The sequence below is a fragment of the Cyrtonyx montezumae genome, unplaced genomic scaffold (genome assembly GCF_038088225.1).
Source record: "Cyrtonyx montezumae isolate F1298 unplaced genomic scaffold, pur_monq_1.0 scaffold_2, whole genome shotgun sequence".
NCBI lineage: Eukaryota > Metazoa > Chordata > Aves > Galliformes > Odontophoridae > Cyrtonyx > Cyrtonyx montezumae.
Window position 1 is genome coordinate 46,501,111 of NW_027071936.1, and position 20,615 is coordinate 46,521,725.

General features: G+C 39.3%; 2 protein-coding genes across 2 annotated transcripts in view; one reads left to right on the plus strand and one right to left on the minus strand.

The window, feature by feature from the left end:
- The window catches only part of BEND4 (BEN domain containing 4), a 28,014-nt gene extending 25,167 nt beyond the window's left edge, over positions 1-2,847 (plus strand). Inside the window, exon 5 of the mRNA XM_065737094.1 lies at positions 1,145-2,847. Within this exon, the coding sequence (XP_065593166.1) occupies positions 1,145-1,362 (218 nt within the window). The 3' untranslated portion in view covers positions 1,363-2,847. The remainder of the gene's footprint in view (positions 1-1,144) is intronic.
- Positions 2,848-10,103: 7,256 nt separating this feature from the next.
- The window catches only part of SLC30A9 (solute carrier family 30 member 9), a 29,131-nt gene continuing 18,619 nt past the window's right edge, over positions 10,104-20,615 (minus strand). Inside the window, 3 exon segments of the mRNA XM_065737095.1 lie at positions 10,104-16,199; positions 17,443-17,556; positions 19,632-19,761. Of these exon segments, the coding sequence (XP_065593167.1) occupies positions 16,155-16,199; positions 17,443-17,556; positions 19,632-19,761 (289 nt within the window). The 3' untranslated portion in view covers positions 10,104-16,154.

A 20,615-nucleotide genomic window follows, 5' to 3' on the forward strand; every position in this document is an offset into this window, starting at 1 on the left:
TGCTACCACTTCCACAGACACACTGCTGGAAGAGCTATGCAAAAATCATGTCCTAATTGTCCAGCAGATGAGATATCTTGCAGGCATGGCAACTCATGTAGGAAAAGAGCACAGCATTCCATGGTCTCAAGATGTTGTGACAGTAATTAAGTTACCTTACTCCACTTACTGTGGGCTGTTGGCTTGTCAACAGGAGAAAATTGAATTTAAAAATATCCTAGGAGACACAATGCTGCATGTTACAGAATAAATAAGAAGCTGGGTTCCTTTATAAGATACAATACATCCAATACATTTAATGAGGCTCCCTCACATTTCAAATTGGACTTTGATGTTTCAAAGTCCGAATAACACCTATTGGAGATCTGCCTAGCAGTTACAGTTCCAGAATTGGCAAGGCACCTTCTGCAAGTGTAGTTCTTGCACGTCAAAGAATCTGGAAAGAAATTTAAGAGCTAATCATCACACACCAACAGCTGTCTATAGAAGCAGCAGTAGCAGCTTAAATGGCCAAATTACATGCAGTACAATTCACTTTCCCACACATTGGTAGCTATTGCATGGCTCCCCAGTTTAGCCCTTTCATCTCATTTAGCTATTTCTAAGGCTAGTTTAGTCTCTGAAAAACAAGTGTCAGATTCCAAAAGATGAAAAGAGCAGGACTTAAAAGAAAGGAAGCACCAAGGAGAAAGTAGCGCCAAACTGAAATGCCAGTAGTGACTGCTGCAGCCTGCTGGTGTTCAAGCAGCCAGCAGAGGGAGATGATAAAGGTCCTGGAAAGTAACCACACACACACACACACACACGCAGTAGTTTTCAAGTGAAACACGTCCCACTTTTAACTTCTAGATGTATTGCAGATGCTGATTCGTAAACGTCACTTAGGATTAATTCTTTTTCTTTCTACAAAAAGGGATTTTATCTCCAGATCCCATCAGGTAGAACAGCAGACATGCATGTGGAGAAGCACACTTGTACAGAAGTACAGCTGGCATTATCATGGCATTTCCCATAAGGCTTTACTTTTGCTTAAGTAGAACAGTGATGCCCTGTTCCTTATTTCCCATGGGCTTTTGGTGTCTGGGTAATAGCAAGTGCTGCCAAGACAAGCTGTTTTTTTGTATTCTTACCTGTTTTCCTGCAGAGTTCATTAGAATGCATTGTACTTCCAATCCTGACTGGTGGATGCCATCTGAAGAGCAGATCAACAAGGTCTTCAGCGACGCGGTAGGACACGCTCGTCAGGGGCGTGCAGTGGGGACATTCCTTCACAATGGGAACTCATATTACGAAGGGACTGACCATCCGGGGTCACAGGACGAGGTCTTCAATAGAGGTATGCAAGATGGATCTGGTGATTGACAGCAGTGAGCGGAAACTCACACAACAGTAGCAAGCAGTTAATTTAGAAGAGACTTATTTGTTAAGCATACTTACCCTAAAGTCATTTAAGAGTCCAAAGCATGTATGAACACATACTGCATACACTTCAGCTTCTCCATTCTATCATATCCTCATTTACAGAAAAAAAAATCTGCTTCAAAATCTGCCCTACGGGATTTCTCAGTGCCTATTATTTGCAAACCCTTTGTAGCACCCCAAGGGGAAACTGCAGTTTGCTTCATCTAGTTCTAGAGAAAAGATCCCTTAAAATTCCAAAAAATTTCAAAAGAAACAATAGCTGCCATTTCATTTGCATATTGATAACAGGCCCAGGTCTGGACCTTCAGATGTAATGACCAGATACTGTTTGCTTTTCCTGAGTAGATGATTGATGTAAGAACACATCTCCGTGCTTGCGACAATAGAAAGAAGTGGTCACTCATTTCATAACAGAAGGTAGCCTGATTACAAATGTAATAAAAAAGCATGTAAGATGGAAAATTCAGGGACTTGCTTTGGCCAGCTATGCCAGGAAATTAACCTTCTTGCATAAAACAGCACCAGTCGTCAACTACAGAGTCCTTCAAATGCCCAGAACAATAACAGGCACTTCTAATATATAAAAATTGCTTTGTATGTCAGATAGAGACTATATTTAATCTAGATTTCTGGTGAATTAGACTTGATCATGACAGTTTTCATTAAAAAAGAAAGAAAGATTGCTGAAACAAATTGCCATTTCAGTAGACAGGTTTTGTTTTGTCTGTTGCTATTCTGCAGCAATGTTATGTAGCTTTAAAGGTTTATAATTGACTTCTCTTGTTTTTGCTTTAATTTGTGTTTTCTATCCATTCCTCAAAATAGATGAGGCAATGCACTGGTCTCAACAGTCAGATGTTCAGTGGTGCATTCAGGGAGGAGCCGAGTTAGAAAAACCTAATTCAGCATTTCTTTGTAAGCCTGGGATCCAGACTAAGAGCTGTAAAAAAGGATGTGTTCTAGAGGAGAAGCCAGTTCACAGCAGAGTACAATACGGGAAGCAGATGTCGATGTAAAGGAAAAACAACCTGTCCTTTTCAAACATTTAATTTCAAAGGCTTGGGAGTCCCACGTCCCTCCAAATTGATGCACTCCAGAAATACGTAATGCCAAAGAAACAACCTCCTTTCCTTTCAGCATCAGGGGGTTTCCATCTCCATACCCTGGTCAGCCGCTCAGGCTGCTGCTGGCATTGGTCAGTGCCTGGCCCAGCCTCCTTGGGATGATGTTTCCCAACAGGCAGGGACGGGGAACTGGTTTTTGGAAAGAAAATCCAAATTTTGATCGCCTTTAGTGCTACCTCATCAGTGTTTATTCTCCTGAACGTGTGTCTCATACTGCCCAGCTTTCCTACCCTACCTTGCTCAAACCATTGGAGAAGCTACTGATTCCTCCTTCCACCTTTCTCCTCTCTTTCCCAACCTTCCCCCATGCCGGGCAGGGCATCCTTCCCCTTGAGGGCCTGGAAGCGCCCTCTGCAGGGCAGTGCAGCCGTAGCCCCGACCTAGCTGGAGACAAAGGCCTGGGGCAGTCCCACAAATGGCAGCTCACGCACACCACCATTTTGCCCTGGCATCGGCCTCCCCCTCACCCGCTGTTGTGAGCGGCCTGGAGGCTTCAGTGTGCACCCTGCTCAGCCAGGATATGCTTTAGGCCCTTAAATGTCCAATACCTCTCGACTCACTTTTAATTTTGGTACTTCTTAAAACGGGGGCTTGGTAGGCACTCATCTGCTGCAGAAGAACCGATTTATTTTCTAACATTAACAGCAGTTCAGTCACACTGCACCTTAACCAGGCCACGGGGTTTGGGGCAGCATCCCTCATGGCAGGCAGAGGTGACTTGCTCAGGCCAGACAGTGAGGTGCTGTGGCTGAGGGGGGAAGAAACTGGGTGTATAAAAACGTCGCAGTACAGATATCCTATAGTAGCTTTTCTGTGTTGAACTTACACATTTTTTTTAAGAGAACTATTATAGAAAATGTTACATTGCTCAGATGGTGTAAGTCTCGCTGGTATATGTTCTATGTGGTGACACTTGCCAGAACTACTTGGTAAAACATGTCAGAGCGTGCGAGTCAGCATTATACTGTAAATTTGTCCACAGCGATATGTATCATGCTGTATCTTTGTAGACATTGTGGCAGTTCCTTTCAAATGTTTAAGCATATGAGATTAACAGTACAGATGCTTCATTTTTTAACAGTCTCAGGACAGAATTACTGGACTGGACAGACCTCTCTCACTTAGTAGCCTGAAGATTCTCCTGGAATATCTTGTAAGTCTAGCTTTATTTTTAGTGTAAAAAGCGTAGCCAGTGCCCTGGTATCACTCACAGTCCCACACCCTCATACTGTGCAAAATAACCAAATGTATAGTTTTGCCCTGAAAGCCACTTTAGCACTTGAAATGGCTTTGCAGGTTTGGCCCTTTCATTGGTAAGCAAAATCTTGCCCTCAGCTGCTTGCGTGCCATCAGCTGTACGTGACTAGCAGCCACAGGCTGACATCAGAAGACAGGAGCTCATCTCTTTTTTTGTCTTAGTCTTGTTTTTTAACATAACAACAGCATCTCCCTTGTTTTAACTGCTGTTGTGGCCACCTGACCCATCCATCTCATTTAAAAAAAACCCTTCACCACCACTGGCTCCAATTACCTGAGTCACGAGGCATTATAAATGTATACATATCAAAGCATGGATGCAGCCACAAGACGTTAGGTACAGTGCTCTGGAACCTGAAATAACAGATAGCTGTGAGACGCCGGGATTGACGTGCCGTGCTTTGCACACCAGCACATCCCTCCTGTGCTGGCTGCTCGCTGCAGGCTGGCAGCAGGAGGCTGCTATCTGTCATGTCACTCCTGCACGTCCCAGGAGGATGGATCCTCATCTCATCCCTCCGTGCTCTTTAATCTTACTGTCATTTATGTATCTGCCTTCTCTCAAACTCTGTGTAGCAGTACCGCACGCCCATCTGTGCCAACATGCCTTCGCTATATTTTCTATGACAAATATTTGTGGAGAAACTGTGATTAAAAAACCATTAATCCTGATATTTTTATTGTTATGGTGTAGTTAATTCTATGAATACTTTCTAACGATGATTGTACTGTGTAGAGTAAGTACAGGTTAGGGATAGACCTTTACCAGACATTGTACAAAAAGAGTGCATAGTGTAATATAGACTAGTAAGGTTTTTGTGACAATTTCTATAGGACGTGTGAATTGTTTTCTATGTGGCAACACACATTTCTTTTAAAAAATATTTAAAAACTTAGAGAATTTTTTAAACAGTCGATATTTTTTAATTATAAAGACATTTGTTACCTGCAGTTTACTATTTCAGGTGTTAATCCTAATTTGAATATTAGTTTTATTACTACATACCTCCAGTTCCATTTGTTCTGTTGCATAAGGATGCACAATAAAAGTTGGTCTCTGGTTAACTTTTCTGTCTCCCTCTGTGCACACCACGTCGCCAGCAGCCACAACTGGTTCTAAATATAAGTGCATTTAAACATGGCCTTTTCATTAAGCTCTTCTTCAGTATGAAGTGCTGGAAAGCACAGGGAAAGATTATGAAGAATTCAAGTATGAATATAAAGCAAATCATTTTTGCCTCAAAACATGACAGCATTTATATACTGATGCACTGGTTAGATAGAGTGTTCAGAGAAGGTACCCACCTGCAGTCTTAAGACCTGGGTTTTAAGGCGTTGAAGTTTAAACCCCATTGAAATCCAAAATTCAGTGCTGGCTGATCATCTCTTAATGCTTTAGGAAATCCTGACTCCCAGTAGGAGGAGAAATATTCCTTTGGGATTTATGTTCTCTGCAGCAGCGGACACCTACTCCAGCCAAGTAGGACAGGCCTGGCCACGGGCTGCTGCCTCCTCCTAGAGGGTGCCAGGTGATGTCATCACAAAATCCCCATGCTTTGGGTGCCTGTTAGCCTGCAGGAGTTTAACCCAGTGAGCTGTGGGACTTCAGCTTCTCTTGTATTTTTTGCTCGGGGTAGCAAAGCTGCAGCCCAAATCCCAGAATCATAGGGCTCAGAAGGGAGCTCTTGAAATGCCCCAGTCCAACCTCCTGCTAAAGCAGTTCCCCTACAGTAGGTCACACAGGAAAGCATCCAGGGGGATCTTGAATATCTCCAAAGAAGGAATAGCTTACAGTGTTTCTGAGAAATGTGGTTAAGCGTGCTGGGACACAGCCAATGTGGAACAGGCAGCAGGGTGACAGAGCCTAATTCAGTAATACTGCACTGTAGCAACCTCATGCTGAACATCCATTAACCGGTGCCATGCCACTATATTTAAGTTGTGCTTCTGCTCTGTTATATGGCTGCTCCATGCAGAGAAGCATGCCCAACAGTGCTGGCACTCATGTCTTTGCTTAAGTACCAGGATAACCCTGAACAGGACCTCCTGAGGTCAAAAGTCAGCTGTTGGATCTTGTGGGGGTGAAGGAATGTAGGTTTTTCTCCACTAATTAACATTAAATTTACAGTATTAAAATCTTTGTTAAAATATGATGACACCAAAGCCATCCCTCAGGAATCTGGTCAGTTGGGAAGTTGTAGTTTCTCTGCCAGGTGCCCCCTGTGGCCTTTGGTGGTCTTCTGCACTGAAGCCACTTCTCACTCCCCTCAGCTGCCAAAAGCAGAGCCCCTACAGCTGGCTGTGTACGGCAGAGCATCACAGAATATCCCAAATTGGAGAGGACCCACAAGGATCAGAGTCCTTCTCCCGGCTCCACACAGCACCACCCGCAAATCAGATCAAATCTGAATGCCCACTGCCCTGGAGAGCCCACCACCCTCTGGAGAAGAACGTTCTCCTAACACCCAACCTGACCCACCCCTGAAATGCACGATGTGCAATTGGTGAGGGTGAGGTTGTGCAGGTGAGGGAGGGTAGGTCTGACATGTGCCAGCAGATACTGGGAACCAGTCTGGTGCTGCACAAACCAGGCAGCTTGGCCCCAGGTGAGCCCTCTGAAGGCCCTGCAGGCCAAAGCTGTCAGCCACAGAGCACCCAGCCGTGAGCAAAGCCAACGAACTTTCTTTAACCCCACAGAGGAGGCTGCAACATCCATCCACAAGGGAGCACAGCGTATTTTAAATCTGCAGCCCTGTGTGCCCAGAGTTAGGACACTGGGATAGTTCTGCCTCTTTCTTCACGGGGTTTTGTGAAGATGAACTCATAGCCGTAGCGATAAGCACAGCAGAAAAGACCTTGAAGAAGATAACAAACCTGGCTGCTGAGTAGCTGCAGTGTGAGCAGAACACAGAACCCGGCCCTTATCGAACAATGAGCACAGACACAGCTGCTGGAGAGGGTCTGAAGGATGGGGCACGAGGGTGATCAGAGGCAGCAGCATCTCTCCTGCAAAGGAACTCTGAGGGAGCTGCGCTTGTTTCACATGGAGGAGACTCCAGGAGACCTCCCTGCAGCCTTCCAGTTCTTGAAGGGAGCTTATAGAAAATATAGATGGGAGAGGGACTGACCTTTTACACAGTCTGAGTGATAGGACAAGAGGGAACGGCTTTAAACTACAAAAAGCTCTCCATGGAGAAACCTCCCTCTTGCAGCACAGAGTCCCATGGAGCACTCAATGGATCTCTGTGCTTTGCTCAGGGAACATAAAGTCTCTCCTACAGAGATTCACCAAAATCTGAGGTGCATAAAAGCAGCTGTGCTGCACATGTATCAAGATAAAGAGAGAGAAAATAAAACAGATTAATTATCTGAGTCAAGATTTAAAAAATGATAACAATTTGGGAAAAATCTTATAAAAAAAATAAAGTCCTTTGTTCTTAAACAAATTTTAATCCCCCCCCACTCAGCTAGAAGGTACAATCACCACTACCACCACAGTCTGTAGAAAAACAAAAGGAAACAGATTTGCTAATGACTCACGTTAGACAAGCTGATGTTAAATTTAGTTTCCACTTGGAACAGAGTCGGGACCACAGCAGAAAAAGTCAAATCAAACCTTGCAAAAATGCCCTGTAGTAACATGCGAGAGAAACTAAAAAGCGTCCTTGCAAAGGAACATGAAACTGAAAGAGCCAACAAATAAACTACTTATTAAACTGACAGAAAGAGAGATTTCTTTTCTTTCTAAAGGATTGCTCAAAATTCAGAAGCAGATTAGCAAGCAGCTTTAACATAATCTGTTTAAAAAAGGAGAGCCAAGGAAACATCCAAGGTAGCTTTGCTTTCCCATCCACAGCATCAGGAAGACAGTTCCAGGAGATTTTCAAGATTAATTTTTTTAAGTAATGAATTTGAGGAGCAGAGTGGGTCAAGGTCCACGAGCATCATATAAGCCAAGCTAAAAGTAGCAGCAATGCCCCTTACTAAGTGCTCAGTGGATTGCAAATTGCTTGTCAGCTCAAGAGTCTGAGAGGAACTAGTAGGGAGAGGAAAGCACCTCCTGCTCTTAAGCCTTTACATACTGCAGGAGCAGGGTAGGACACCACTAGACAGCTAAATGGGGAAGAGAAAAGCAAACAATCAAAAAAAGTCAGCAACGAATACCCTGCATACATTGCAGCTAAGTTCACTGAGACATAACTTGGAAATATCAGCACGGAGATATTTGCACATTCTGCATGCAACACATAGATGGCCAGAATAGAGAACAGGGGCAATCTCCACCAGAGCTGGAGTGCAAGTACCCAATCTGTGCTGCCTTACAGCAGGTCCCTTCTCTAAACATCAGCTTTAAAGGAAAGATTTTTCTCTCCGTTCCTTCTTTTTTCTTTACAAGCATAGATTTTGTATAAAACCTTCAAAACTGATACAGCAGTTTTATAAATAACGCAGTCACTTAAATTATTGCTTAATATTTACTACCAAAGTGAACATCTTCCTATACTATCTTGTAACGACAGCAGGTGAAAGGACATTTCCTTACAATACGATGCCTTACCTTAGAACAGCATTTTGGTGGTACGGAGGTGCTCCATATGACACCCTACATAGCTCCTCTTCAGAATGTGCATAGTGAACCACTCAAAGGCTTCACCCCATTCTCTACCTCATATTTTAGGAGCTTTGCATCAGATATCCCAGTCGGCATCTGGCCACCTTCAGAACCTTCAAAACCAGAGCTGTTTGTGGAGGGAACAGATCTGAGATGTTTACATGAGCTGAGTAAGTCTCTCATCTCTGCTTGACGGCCATAGGGCAGCACCTAGAACACCACAGATTTGGTCTCCTCAAATCCATAGCCTCACTGAAACTTCTCCCTTTCACAAAGGTTTCCAAACTGTCCACATTTATTAGAATCTTCTCCTGCGGATTTTATTTTGATTTTGGCTATGATATCAGGACAAAGCTTGAAGGAGAGGTTTACTTTCTGTGATCTCTTACTGAAGATCCGCTTAAAATATTAGGAGTCAGAGGCTAAACTGATTCTTGAACATAACTGTTAAGACAAAACTAAAAGGACCCACTTCAACTTGTAACCAGCCATCTAACACAGTTATTTATGAATGGCCTTTCAACAAATGCCACAAATGGCCAATAAAGGATTACTTAAGGATTCCAGTTTACATTACAGGAGAAGACAGATCTCACCCTTTCCAAGTGGCTGACACCATCTGCACGGTTATTCAGACAGCCCAGAAGACAGACTCCAGGACCTCAAAACCTCAAACAGAAAAGGCCTCAAATGTAGCCCATCATCTCCCGACTCAGACTTTATGCCATTACGCTCCCAGTAATAATGGGTGCTGGGGTGACGAGCCATACAACACCCTGTTTTATTTCTGAATGCAGAGGACTGGTATCTGAAGTGCTAGCTGCACATACTGAAAAACCCAAGTCTTGTTACAGTCTGGAAGGCCCAGATGAAGAACAACCTTCTAATCTCTCCTGAAATATGGTGTTTCACCACCTTATTTCTGGTAACTAACCCGTTCAGACAAATTCCACATTTTTTGAACTTTCTCCACTTTATCACCCAACTATCCTGCATTTGTGTATCTCCTCTTTATAATCCCAATGAGTCTGTATTGTTTTAGCTTGGATAGAAATTTCCATAATCAGAGAGCTCGCCAGCTTTTGTCACTGTTAGTGACAGAGAGAACCTTCAGTCAATCACTCAGTATGCTAAACCCTTTCTAAGCTAATTCCTGAACACTAATTTCAAGTAAACATTACCTGGCTTAAGAGGCTCGGACAGCTTTGCTGGTATTGTCAAGTTATACCTATTGCACATGTCTAATACATAAACACAACATCTTGAAGAAATTCTCTGTACACTTGTCTACATACCAATCTGCAAGCCACCTCTTGGACACACACAGAACAGTCAAAGGACTGTAGTCCAAACTGGAGATAGTACCAGAGGGTGTTTGACACAGGCAGGAAGAGATTACCAAGGAAGAATTTCACTCTTTGGAGATCAAGGTGAACAGGATTCATGGTATATTTGCCAGTGAAGAAGTATTAAGAAATGCAGCTTGGCCACCCTAGGTGGGTTGCTCTTAGCGTTGCAAAGGCTACCTGAATAACCGGTACAGATAGATGGATATAATTTTTCTTTTGCACCCATAACTGCAGTTTTAATTCAGAAATGTGGCAAATCACCATCGAGTGCCTAAAGTCAGCATCGTTGTCTGCCTACAAAATTATACAGAAAATTGCTTCAATTAACAGAACACAACCTTTACTAGCTATGGAACGTTTTACTGAATAATTACAGCTTCCAGACATTTTACAAGATGTACCAAACTCAATTATAATTACATGAGAAAACATATGCAGATAAATACTTAAATATCTACACCTCACAAATTAAATTGACTTCTCCTTACTAATATGAGGTAACCAAGTGAGAATGAAAAAGCCAGCACAACAGCAAGCATCAGAAGGGAGCAGAAGGGCAATAGAGAATGACTTTAAGAGGCTGCATGGAAAAACATGCTTCAATTTTGAGACTGCCCTTTGAAAGTTCTACCACCAACAAATATCCTCACTGTTGGCTTCCAGACCTTCTTGGCAGTTTTGGCAAAAAGCAACACATCTTCCATATGCTTCAGACATTGTTTCGGACACTTCATCTTGCATCCTTTTTCAGCATCCTTACTTCGAAGAGAAACTTACAAAAAGCTTTGTATTTACATCATTTACACAACATTGCATATTTTTTTTTGTCTGCCTTCAGGTTTGAAGCAGCTGATCACAACCTCAAATGCTTTAGACTGTATTTAAAGTTGTAAATATCAAACTTAGTTTATATTAGCGTGGAGCTGTATTCCACTATTTTAACAAACACCCTGTCCCTATAACAGCACTACGAACACTGATAACATAGAAGTATGACCAGGCTTACTCTTGGTGCAACGCTTCTGAGAAGTAACCAAGACCTTATATTGTAATAAGTGCTTTGGATTTACACAGAAAAAAAAAACCTGTCCTTAAGAAAACTGATGTGCTCCAGATCTACTATAATTTTTATTCAGTGGTATTTTATAAAACATACGGCCTCGTTGTGTAACTTGTTGGAAGTTCCCTTTAGCTCCATTGCAGAACATCTTGATTTAACCAGAAATTTTGCTTATCCAGACACATAAGCAACCTGAAAATACAGACTAATATATTCACCAATGGTTGCAGACCACTGCAGCAATTCTGTAGTCCTTACAACACTGCACGTTTTCCATATTTCAGCATGGTGCCTCAATCATTTTCTCTTTAACCCACTCCAGCTCCCACTTCCACAATTAAAAGTACTTCACCTCCACTCACCAAGCACGCGCTTCCTCAACAAAGTTTCCAGCAGAGATGATACCATCCCCTGAGCATTGAGTTTGCTATGACTGTATGAGGTTTCACTTCTGGGGGGTGGGCGAGGAAGGAGGGAAGGGAATCACCCAACTCTCTTCATATTGCTAAAAATGAAAACATGATACTACTATGTCTGACGATCATTTCTTACTTCTGGACACATTGTTTAGATTGTGTTGATCTCTTCCTGCTCTCAAATGCTCAGCATCTTGTATTTGTTTCTTTCTACCACACACGTGTTGGAATATCTTTTCTTTTGCTTCAACCTGAAAACCCAGACCAATTGACTGCACTTTCTACTGTCCATACAACCACACGGCACATTTCATTTTCCTCAAGGGACATCTTTCAGAAATCAGAGTACTGTGCTTTAGAGCCTGGAGTCCTATTTCTCTTTATATGTAATACTGCTATAGAGCCCTTTTGATTTTCATTATTTTCTTCTCACTAACAAGAAAGGAAAAATTATTTAAGCTACAGAAGTTCTCTTCAAAAAAGTTTTTCAGTAGATCTCAACTTCTTGCTTACATCAAGCAGCAAAACTGCAAAAGAGATGTTAGTCATGTACTCTATTCAGAATTAACATTAAGAACAGAAGCAGCACAATATTTAAGCTAGGAAAAAAAAAGTGCATTCTCATTCTATATTCACTTCTGCAGTGTAAGCCTTTAAGCACGTACAGAAGTTCAGTTCCAGTACAGGAGTCAATATTAATCAATTGTCCCTCTCTATCAAACTAAAATGCCTTAAGAACATGACCACCAAACGACATACATTTCTTTCAGCTCTTACACAATATGCTTCTGTGGATTCTTTTGTGGGAAATGCATCCAGATCATCTTTAGAAAAAGGATTTATTTTTTTTAAATTGCAGGAATAGAAATTCTTTGCAAGAAGCCCATATCTCACTATGGTACTTCCATGTTTATTTTTTTTCCCTAAGGAAAGAAAAGAAGTCAGCTAAAATGATAACAAATAAAGAGAACATAGAGTTGCAATCAGTGCATTATCTACGCAAGTAAAAAAAATCTAAAGCTCTTCCCTCTACTCTCTCCTTTTCAAGGGAGGGCAATAAAAGTCTCTCATCAAAAATCCAGTCTATGGATATAATTGAAAAGGCTTCACTTAGCAGAATCAGAATGCTGGCAGTTTTGGCTAGCACGATGGGAAGCTTTCATGACAGCAACCACTTTTGAAAACCATCACTAAATGACAGTCAGTAGAAAAATCAGAGACCATAGGTCTTATTTAGCTCTGTTATTAAGACATAACCTCCTCTTAATTGCTTCCTCCTCTCTAAGTAAGAAACATTTAAGGAAAAAGAAATGTAGGAATTCAAAGACAGAAAAGCACAGGCACAAAGACCTTTAGACTGAGCACGAACCACAGAGGATAAAGGATGCAAATAGTTGTTACAAATATGTTCTCCTGTCCTCAGAGTTCCTGCGACTCCTAGACCTGCTCACAAAGCAGTGTTTGTAATGCAGAAGTTCACTGAAGGATTTACTGCTGCTACACATTTAAATGCTTTAGAAAACAAAGGCAGTGGGCCACACAAAATACTGAATTCCACAGCATATAAACAATTCAGGCTTTAAATTGGTTCATGGGAGCAAAGATAATCACTTCAGAAATTTACCCTTATCTTACTGAAAACTGAATTCTGAAGGAAAACACGCATTAGCATCCAGCCAACTTTGACTTAAAATACATTATGATCACTATGAGTACCAAGACGATCTTTTTTGAATAGCACAGATTTTACAGAGTTATGAGACATGACACAACTAATGAGCAACGCAAAGGGCAGTAATGCTTTGAACAACTTGGAAAAAATAAAACCTGTAAAGCCAGCCAACAAAAATAAATTATTTTAAAAGACTGAACTTTTATTGACAAAAGTCCTAGAATGTAACTTTGTTGTTAGCTAAATCCCCACTCCTTAAGTACTCCTTAAAACCCATCCAAAAGAGGAATCACGTAATTGTACTTCTGATGATGAAAAAGAAGTCCACTCCTCCACGATTTAGAAGTTTTCTTCAATTCTGAGGATTCCTTCATGTAAATGGGTTAATAAAATATTTTCCACCAGAGCACTAAACCAAAAGGAAATTAAGTACTGGACCCACATACCTCAAACTTTTTTTTCTTCAAGTAGTAAATTTTAAAACAAACTGCCAATTATTATATATATGAACATAACAGCTTGGAATTGTCTTACCTCCATTGTGAACTGATTCATCGACAAGCTCAGTGAATCCATGTTTTCACTGAACTACAAGATACATAAGCTTATAAGAAACTGCCCAAACCTCTCTACATTTTTGCAGTACACCACCACCCAGATCAGTTTTTAAAAATGGAAATAGATCCTCAAACTACGCAACTATCATCTAACCAAACCACTCAAGTTCTAGGTTCTTAAATTTAACACACTGTGCTCATGTGTTCAATCATATAACTGGGAGAGAAAGACCAGCGTGTTTTCCCTGCAATGCAAACAAAAGATGTGTAGATGGGTATGCTTCAGATTCAGACAAAGAAATTAGGTTAAAAACTCTTATGAATTACATCTCTGATGACTAAGAAAACATTTTCACAAGCTGTTGGAGCAGATGTACCATAAGAATATAAGCTCATGCCTCCTCTTTAAAAAGATATTGGAATTCTTCAGTACCTAATGTAATGTTTACTAAGTGGAATTTCTATGACACAAAGTGACAAACTATGATGTATCTATCAGTGGTGCCAGCATAGAAATTATTTGCATCACACTGATTGCCTCCACTAACTGCTCCACAGTAAGATTTTTGCAGTTTCAGTCCTCTTCAGTTTTTTAACATTTCTGGAATAACAATTTAAGTGTTTATCCAAATTCAAAATCCATAGAGATACTCTAGGAAGTAGGAAAGAGGTTATGGATTTATCTGATTCCAGTGCTCTTCAGGAATAAGGCTGACATCAGCAGAGTGCATAATGAATTGAGATGAAGTTCACACCAATGAGTGAGGAGAAAGATAAATGATTTGTAATGCGCTGAAGTAAGTAGTATTTACTTGATATGGTACATCTGCAGTAACACCTTTAAAATCTTTCACTGCACGTATTTCAAATCGTCAGGCTTAAATATACTGAAGGGTTCTACAGTGGGAGAAAACACTTAAATGGTGTCTTCAGGATTAGCTGTAAGAAGACAATATGCTATGAAGAATCCACTGATGAAGAGGAGTTAGAGACAGGGATTTAAAGAGACCCTTTACCCACAACTACTGTATGTGAAGCCTCATCTTTAAATAAGCTCTGGAATGTTATTCTAAGTAAAATGACCAGCAAGCAAGTGCTTCTCAGTTGTAAGAAGGTATGCCATTTTAAATTCTCATCATTCACTGGTAAATTTCATTCAATATGAAAAAAATTAAAAGCATTTAGTCAAATCTGGACTTACTGGTCTCCATGATTATTCCTTATAGAAATGCTTGTAGCTTAATCTTAATAAACTGATTTTTAAGGACCTGTTTCCTATCAGCATCTCTCCTCTCAGACAGTCACTGCTCAGTAACAGAATCAGCAGGAGGCTCTAAATACCACCTCTCACCCATGAGAAATTCTTATTTTGCTGAAATATTTTAAAGTGCATAAAGGATTTTCCTCAGTTATTTATACACAGTTAAACACACTTAAATTTCAATTTGCATGATCACAGCCTCTATTAAACAACTGATTCATGAAGAATCTGGTATGACTTTGGGTGCCCACTGCAGAAAGCCTGTATGCTGATTTTGTATAGTGCTAGAATTGCAGATTTCATAGCTATAAAGCCTAGGCACTTATCTCATGATTGCTGAGGACCACTGATACACTTTCCCAGACAAGCATGGCCAATTCTTAAAAAACACAACGCAGTTTAGAATTCAGATAATAGAAAACACCTTGAAGTAAATAAATAAAAAATACAATGTATTCAAGTGTTTAATTATAAATATTTCTAATACGTTTTTGACTATTATTACTTCCAAATACATTTCTTACATCTTCTAGCAATGATCATTTTTGGCAACACTGCTTATTAAAAGTATAAAAAGCCAAAAATGCCAGGTAACTTCCAATAAACACTACCGTAAGTGTCTCCCAGACTACATCTGAAGATATTTACAAAAAGAAAAAAAAAAAAGAAAAAAGAAAAAAAAAGTGAAGAAGTAGGGGAAAAAGAAAAGAACAGAATTTAATCAGAGGAAATTCACTGAAACATCTCTTTTTTTCTTCACAGTAACCCAGCATCCTCTGGTTCACCACGTACAGCTGACTCCCCCAAGGAGAAAAACCTGATTTCTTTTTCTGAAGTGCTGTTGGTATTCCCAATGGTGACAAAAAGGTTTCCAGGTTGCAGCACTTGAGAGAAGGCCAGCGCCTGTTGGAAAGAATGTATCTCATAGAAAAGAAAAACTGTGAAACAATCACACAACTGAAATATAACAATTAGTTTAAGGTTGGCGGGTTCCACTGGAACAAACTCATCCTAGCAAATCTTAATATCTCCCAAGAACCTTTAGTGATATCTTGAAAGAAACTAAAGAAGTGCAAACTGACTGCAAAGGGACGTAAATGGAAAAACTAAGCGTGCTGTATGTTTTCAGGCAGTTGAGTTTGCCTGTCTAAACTTCAAGTCTGAAGTCTTGAATTGCCGTAAACAGATTCTCCAGCAGAATTTAATTCAGGTAGCTTTTCAAGCAGATTTGTCATGGAAATTTTTGACTGCAAGTCTAAAGCTCTTCCAGAAAAAGAAGCAGTCCTAAAGAAGCTAACAGTCCAGGAAGCCTGCAAGCTAAAGCAAGGTATGCTGCTGAGGTCACTGTAATTTCAGAAGCATTTCAGCCATTTACATGACTTCTTCCCAAACTGCTATCAACTCTAAGATTTCTTCTGCTAAGTCTATAGTATCTCCAAGTCCACGTGACGAACATCAGGATTTCGTTGCTGAAATAAAAAGAAAAAAAAAATAATACATTTTTACTGAAAATATTCAACATTTTTGCACCTAGATACAAATAATTCATTCCTGTAATATGATGCTGGAAAGTGGATAACAAATTCCTTTTTCTGGTAACATCAATAATTTTAAAATGAGGAACAGGTTCAACAATAGCCATTACCATGAGCTATTCTGAAGACTAAGTCATCTTTCTATTTGACAAATACTTCTTAGCTTCACAGCTGAATTAGCTCATGCTTTATAAGGTATGAAAGAGCTATTATGATTTCTAAAAGGTAATTATTTTTTATATTAAAAAACTGCCCAAATAAAACATAGTTGATGTGATACACGTGCATATAACAGGTAATTTCCAGAACAATGGATAATTGCTGAAATAATTTGTCATATGTCATTAAAGCTATTCATAGATTCAAAACACTGTTTCTATTAAGACATTCTCTTTCCAGTACTGTATGTTTCATTGCATGGATTGTATAATCCATGATAGGTATACTGACAGTCACCAACTTCAAAGCCATGTGAATCTGACTGAAATCCCTAACTATACCAAATCTCAGTATTCACATTTTTAAAATAATTAGTCATGCAGTTTAAAAGCCATGAAAAATAGGATCTGCTGATGCAATTACAAAAATATTTTGATTTACAAACAGCACCACACTAAGGATATAAAGTAAAACTAGAATATTAATTAAAATTATAGGCAAAATATATTTAAATCTTAGAATTAAAATAAAAAAAAAAAGTTGTTAGGACAAGAAATCTATGATAGGCCTATAAAAGCAGGGAATACTGTATGGTTTCAATATGAGCAAAGTTGAATAATTATAGCCCTCACCACACGGTGATATCAGGTTCAACAGAACACCAAGTACCAGGTTAAAAATAAACCAAAATTTGTTTATTTACAACCAAAAGTCACTGCCTGTAAATAACCTGACAATATGAGAATACTCTAGAATTTACAGAGGCACAAGTCTTATTTTATGAAAGCTGTGTTCTAGAAACAAAACTGACTGAAATGCAAAACAAACAAATCAAAGGCAAATTAAGGGCTTTGCTGCTGTTCAGAATTCAGTGGAACTACAGCAAGCGAGTTGGCATTAAAATCAACCACCTCTTCTCCTCTCTTGTATTTATATAAACAATCCCAAGAAGTATAAGCAGCGACACTGTTCAAAATATATCAGAATTATCATTCCCTACTAAATAGCTAAAATTTACCTTTAGGTCCTTCTCAAGTCTGTCTACTTCAGCCCCCAGCGTGTCAATGATATTCTCACCATGCTTAAGCATGAACGCTTCTAATTCTTCAAGAGTCTTCACTTGCTGAATTTCCTTACAAGAAATCAAATTCGAGAGGTTGAGAAAAGGGTGAGGGGTGGTGATGGTGTTAGAAATAACCCTGCAGAGTGTTCTGACATATCCAATAGGAATAAGTGCAAAGTAAGAAAAAAAAGCTATCTGCCTTTGCCATTTCCTTTCAAAACATCATCTGCTCTGACATATCAAAGGCACAGAAGTATATCTACTTGATGTAAATAGCTGGGTCATCATTACACCTCCAGTTGACATAAAGGAGGAAAAGAAAACTATATTTGCAAACTAAGTTTAGAGAATTTCATTCATTTTCTAGATGCTTCTACAGTTATCTTTTGCTGGCAGAGCAGGATACCCTATTTTTTCATCATTTTCATACATTAATGCTTATCCATACACTGCTTAGCTTGGGAATCACATTACCAACTCATCTTAAATCCCACAACAATTACTGCACAAGCTGCTATAAATACTGCTCCCTGATAATATGAAAAAAAACCCTCAAAGATGGCTGTAAGAACTAAGACCAGGAGATCAAGTGTATAACAAACTGAAACAATGAGGTTAAGGAAGACAGGATGTTACACTCCCTGATTTCCTCAGAGTTCTTAGACCTAAGAACCAAGCTGACAAGAAGCCATTTGTCCCCTAGTATCTCAGCCATAGAGTAGATGCAACACAGGACAAACAGGTGATTGGTAAGACTCAGTAAAATAACCAATTCATCACGTATATATAACTACAAAACAACAGCTGTTTTCAGTTTTAGAGTAATGGGACAGAAGAGACATAATAATGTACCAGAATAAGCTTAAAAAATATCCCCCAATCCCATTGACACGTAGTCCATTGTTGGACTATGACAACAGCAAGTCTAACAAGCAAAAGAAGTGAGATTAATCTGAATAACAGCACTTCAACTCATAAATTTTACAACTTCAGAATTGGCAGCGTGGATGCCACTACAGGATAAGCTAGTAATTTAAAGAAAAACAGACAAAAAGGCAAACATTATGTCTGCCCTTCATTATGAATGACTGAGTCCTGCTGGAAGTAACTATCCTTTAATGATGTTTTCAGAGCTGACACAAGGGTACTACTGAACAGCTGCAGGAATAAAACAAAGGAACTCAGACTTGGCAACATAAAAATCAAGCCAAACTGCATTCTCTGTTGTGCAATCACTTATTACTCTCTCTACATATAAACACACATACATATATACACACATACATATATACTTTTTATTGTTATTAAGGGGTGGTATGTTTTAAAAATGGACAGCCATAAAATGCAGGCACTGAATTTTCATTCTGATAGGGTAACAGAGAAAAATCTGAGAGTCAATGTATATAAGAAATAGTTACTGGTGAAAATAGATGCATAAGCAAAAGATTTTGCCTACTTAAAATTCTCCTTGTAGTTTAGATAGATTATTCTTCACTTCTGACTTCATAGCTTTACCACGTAAAATTAAACTCAGAGGGGTTTTGCATTTCAATACTAAAAAGAGGGATGTAAAAAAGCTCTCTGAACTACACTAGAATCTGAGACATCAAGGATGGTTAATTGATGAATGCGAATGCTGTCAAAATGCTGAATCCCATGATGCAAACAGTTCATATTCAAGTCTAGCCTGAAAAGTAAGATATGTAAACTGCCACTCTGCTTCTTCAGCACCCAAGGCAAATACCCGTGCCAAAAAACATGCTTATTCTTAGGTGACAGGCTTTTAGTTTTGTCTTGAGTTCTTGTAATTTAATAAACATTTATTTGATGAACTGTATTCTCACTGGAATGATTTTAGACACACCTGCATTTTTATAAGTTGATTTAAAAATCTGCCCTCCTTACTGCTCAAGCCCAGCTAAACCCAGAAATGGGTCTATTTCAGCAGCACATTATTACAATTCAGCAGCACATTATTACAATCTGCGTACAGATACATTAATGCAAAGTAAAAACAGCTGCAAATCTTCAAAATGAAGAAGCCATTTTAATGTCTCATCTACTTGAAAAAATTATAAGTATACTTGAAGCTGGAAAGCAAAATCAAATGCTGGAAATAACAAAATTACTTTGTTTAAACGTACCTGTAGCAGCTGTTCAATGTCTTGTTTTTCCAGGTAAGAACGTGTAACAACCCGTCCATCAAAGTCTACTTCTGCCTTGAATCTCACTTTGCTCATTCCCATGTCTGTGGCTTTAACATCATGAATTGCTCTGAAACCATAATTTTTAAATTTGAAATCATTAAAATCATTTCGTCGTCATGCATTCCCATTAAACACTGATTTATATTTAACTAGTTATATCACTCCCACAGGTACCTGCTACAGCAACACAAGTATCCCCATCTATTAAAGGGCTGGCTACAATAAAAGAGACAGTGGCAGATTTAGAACTAGATTTGTAGTATTTCAAAAATAATTCAAAAAAAGAAAAGCTTTTAGATATTAAAGTTCAACTTATTTGCTACCACACAGAAGGTTTTGCGCTTTCCACCAGTCTAAAACATAATTTATTCTGGAATGAAAAACACGTACACGCAGCTATTTAAAAACCTTAAAGTACCCTCAATTTTGAGGTAAGGAACAATGAGTTGATTTGTGCCAGTTACTGGAAGGACTTGTTGCAATTACAGAAACACCCTTTCCTAGTTAACTGCACAATTCGAAAGGATGTGACTTGGAGAATTTTCTCTTCCAAGCTACATTTAACACATGAAAATGTTGTGGACGTTGTGTTTGGAACTCATTTTGATAGTACTGAATAACTGATCATGACTAATCACAGTACAGCTGTTTGTAACTGGTGACGTTTATTTATTTATTCAAAGGGCCCTAACAGATGCTTCAAGATGAATGCTGCAATATTTTGGACATGTGAATGGTTCTGATTTTGTGTTGTATAGCTTTACGTAAGTTTGTTGCATAAGCTCCGTGATGCACAGATAGAAGCAATAAACAAAAATTTTTGAAATTCTTTGTTCAGACATTTCTGAAGCATTCCTGATGATGTAGGACTTTAACACAGGAATAGTTGAAAGAAACTAATGCTTTTGGGGTTTTTTTGCT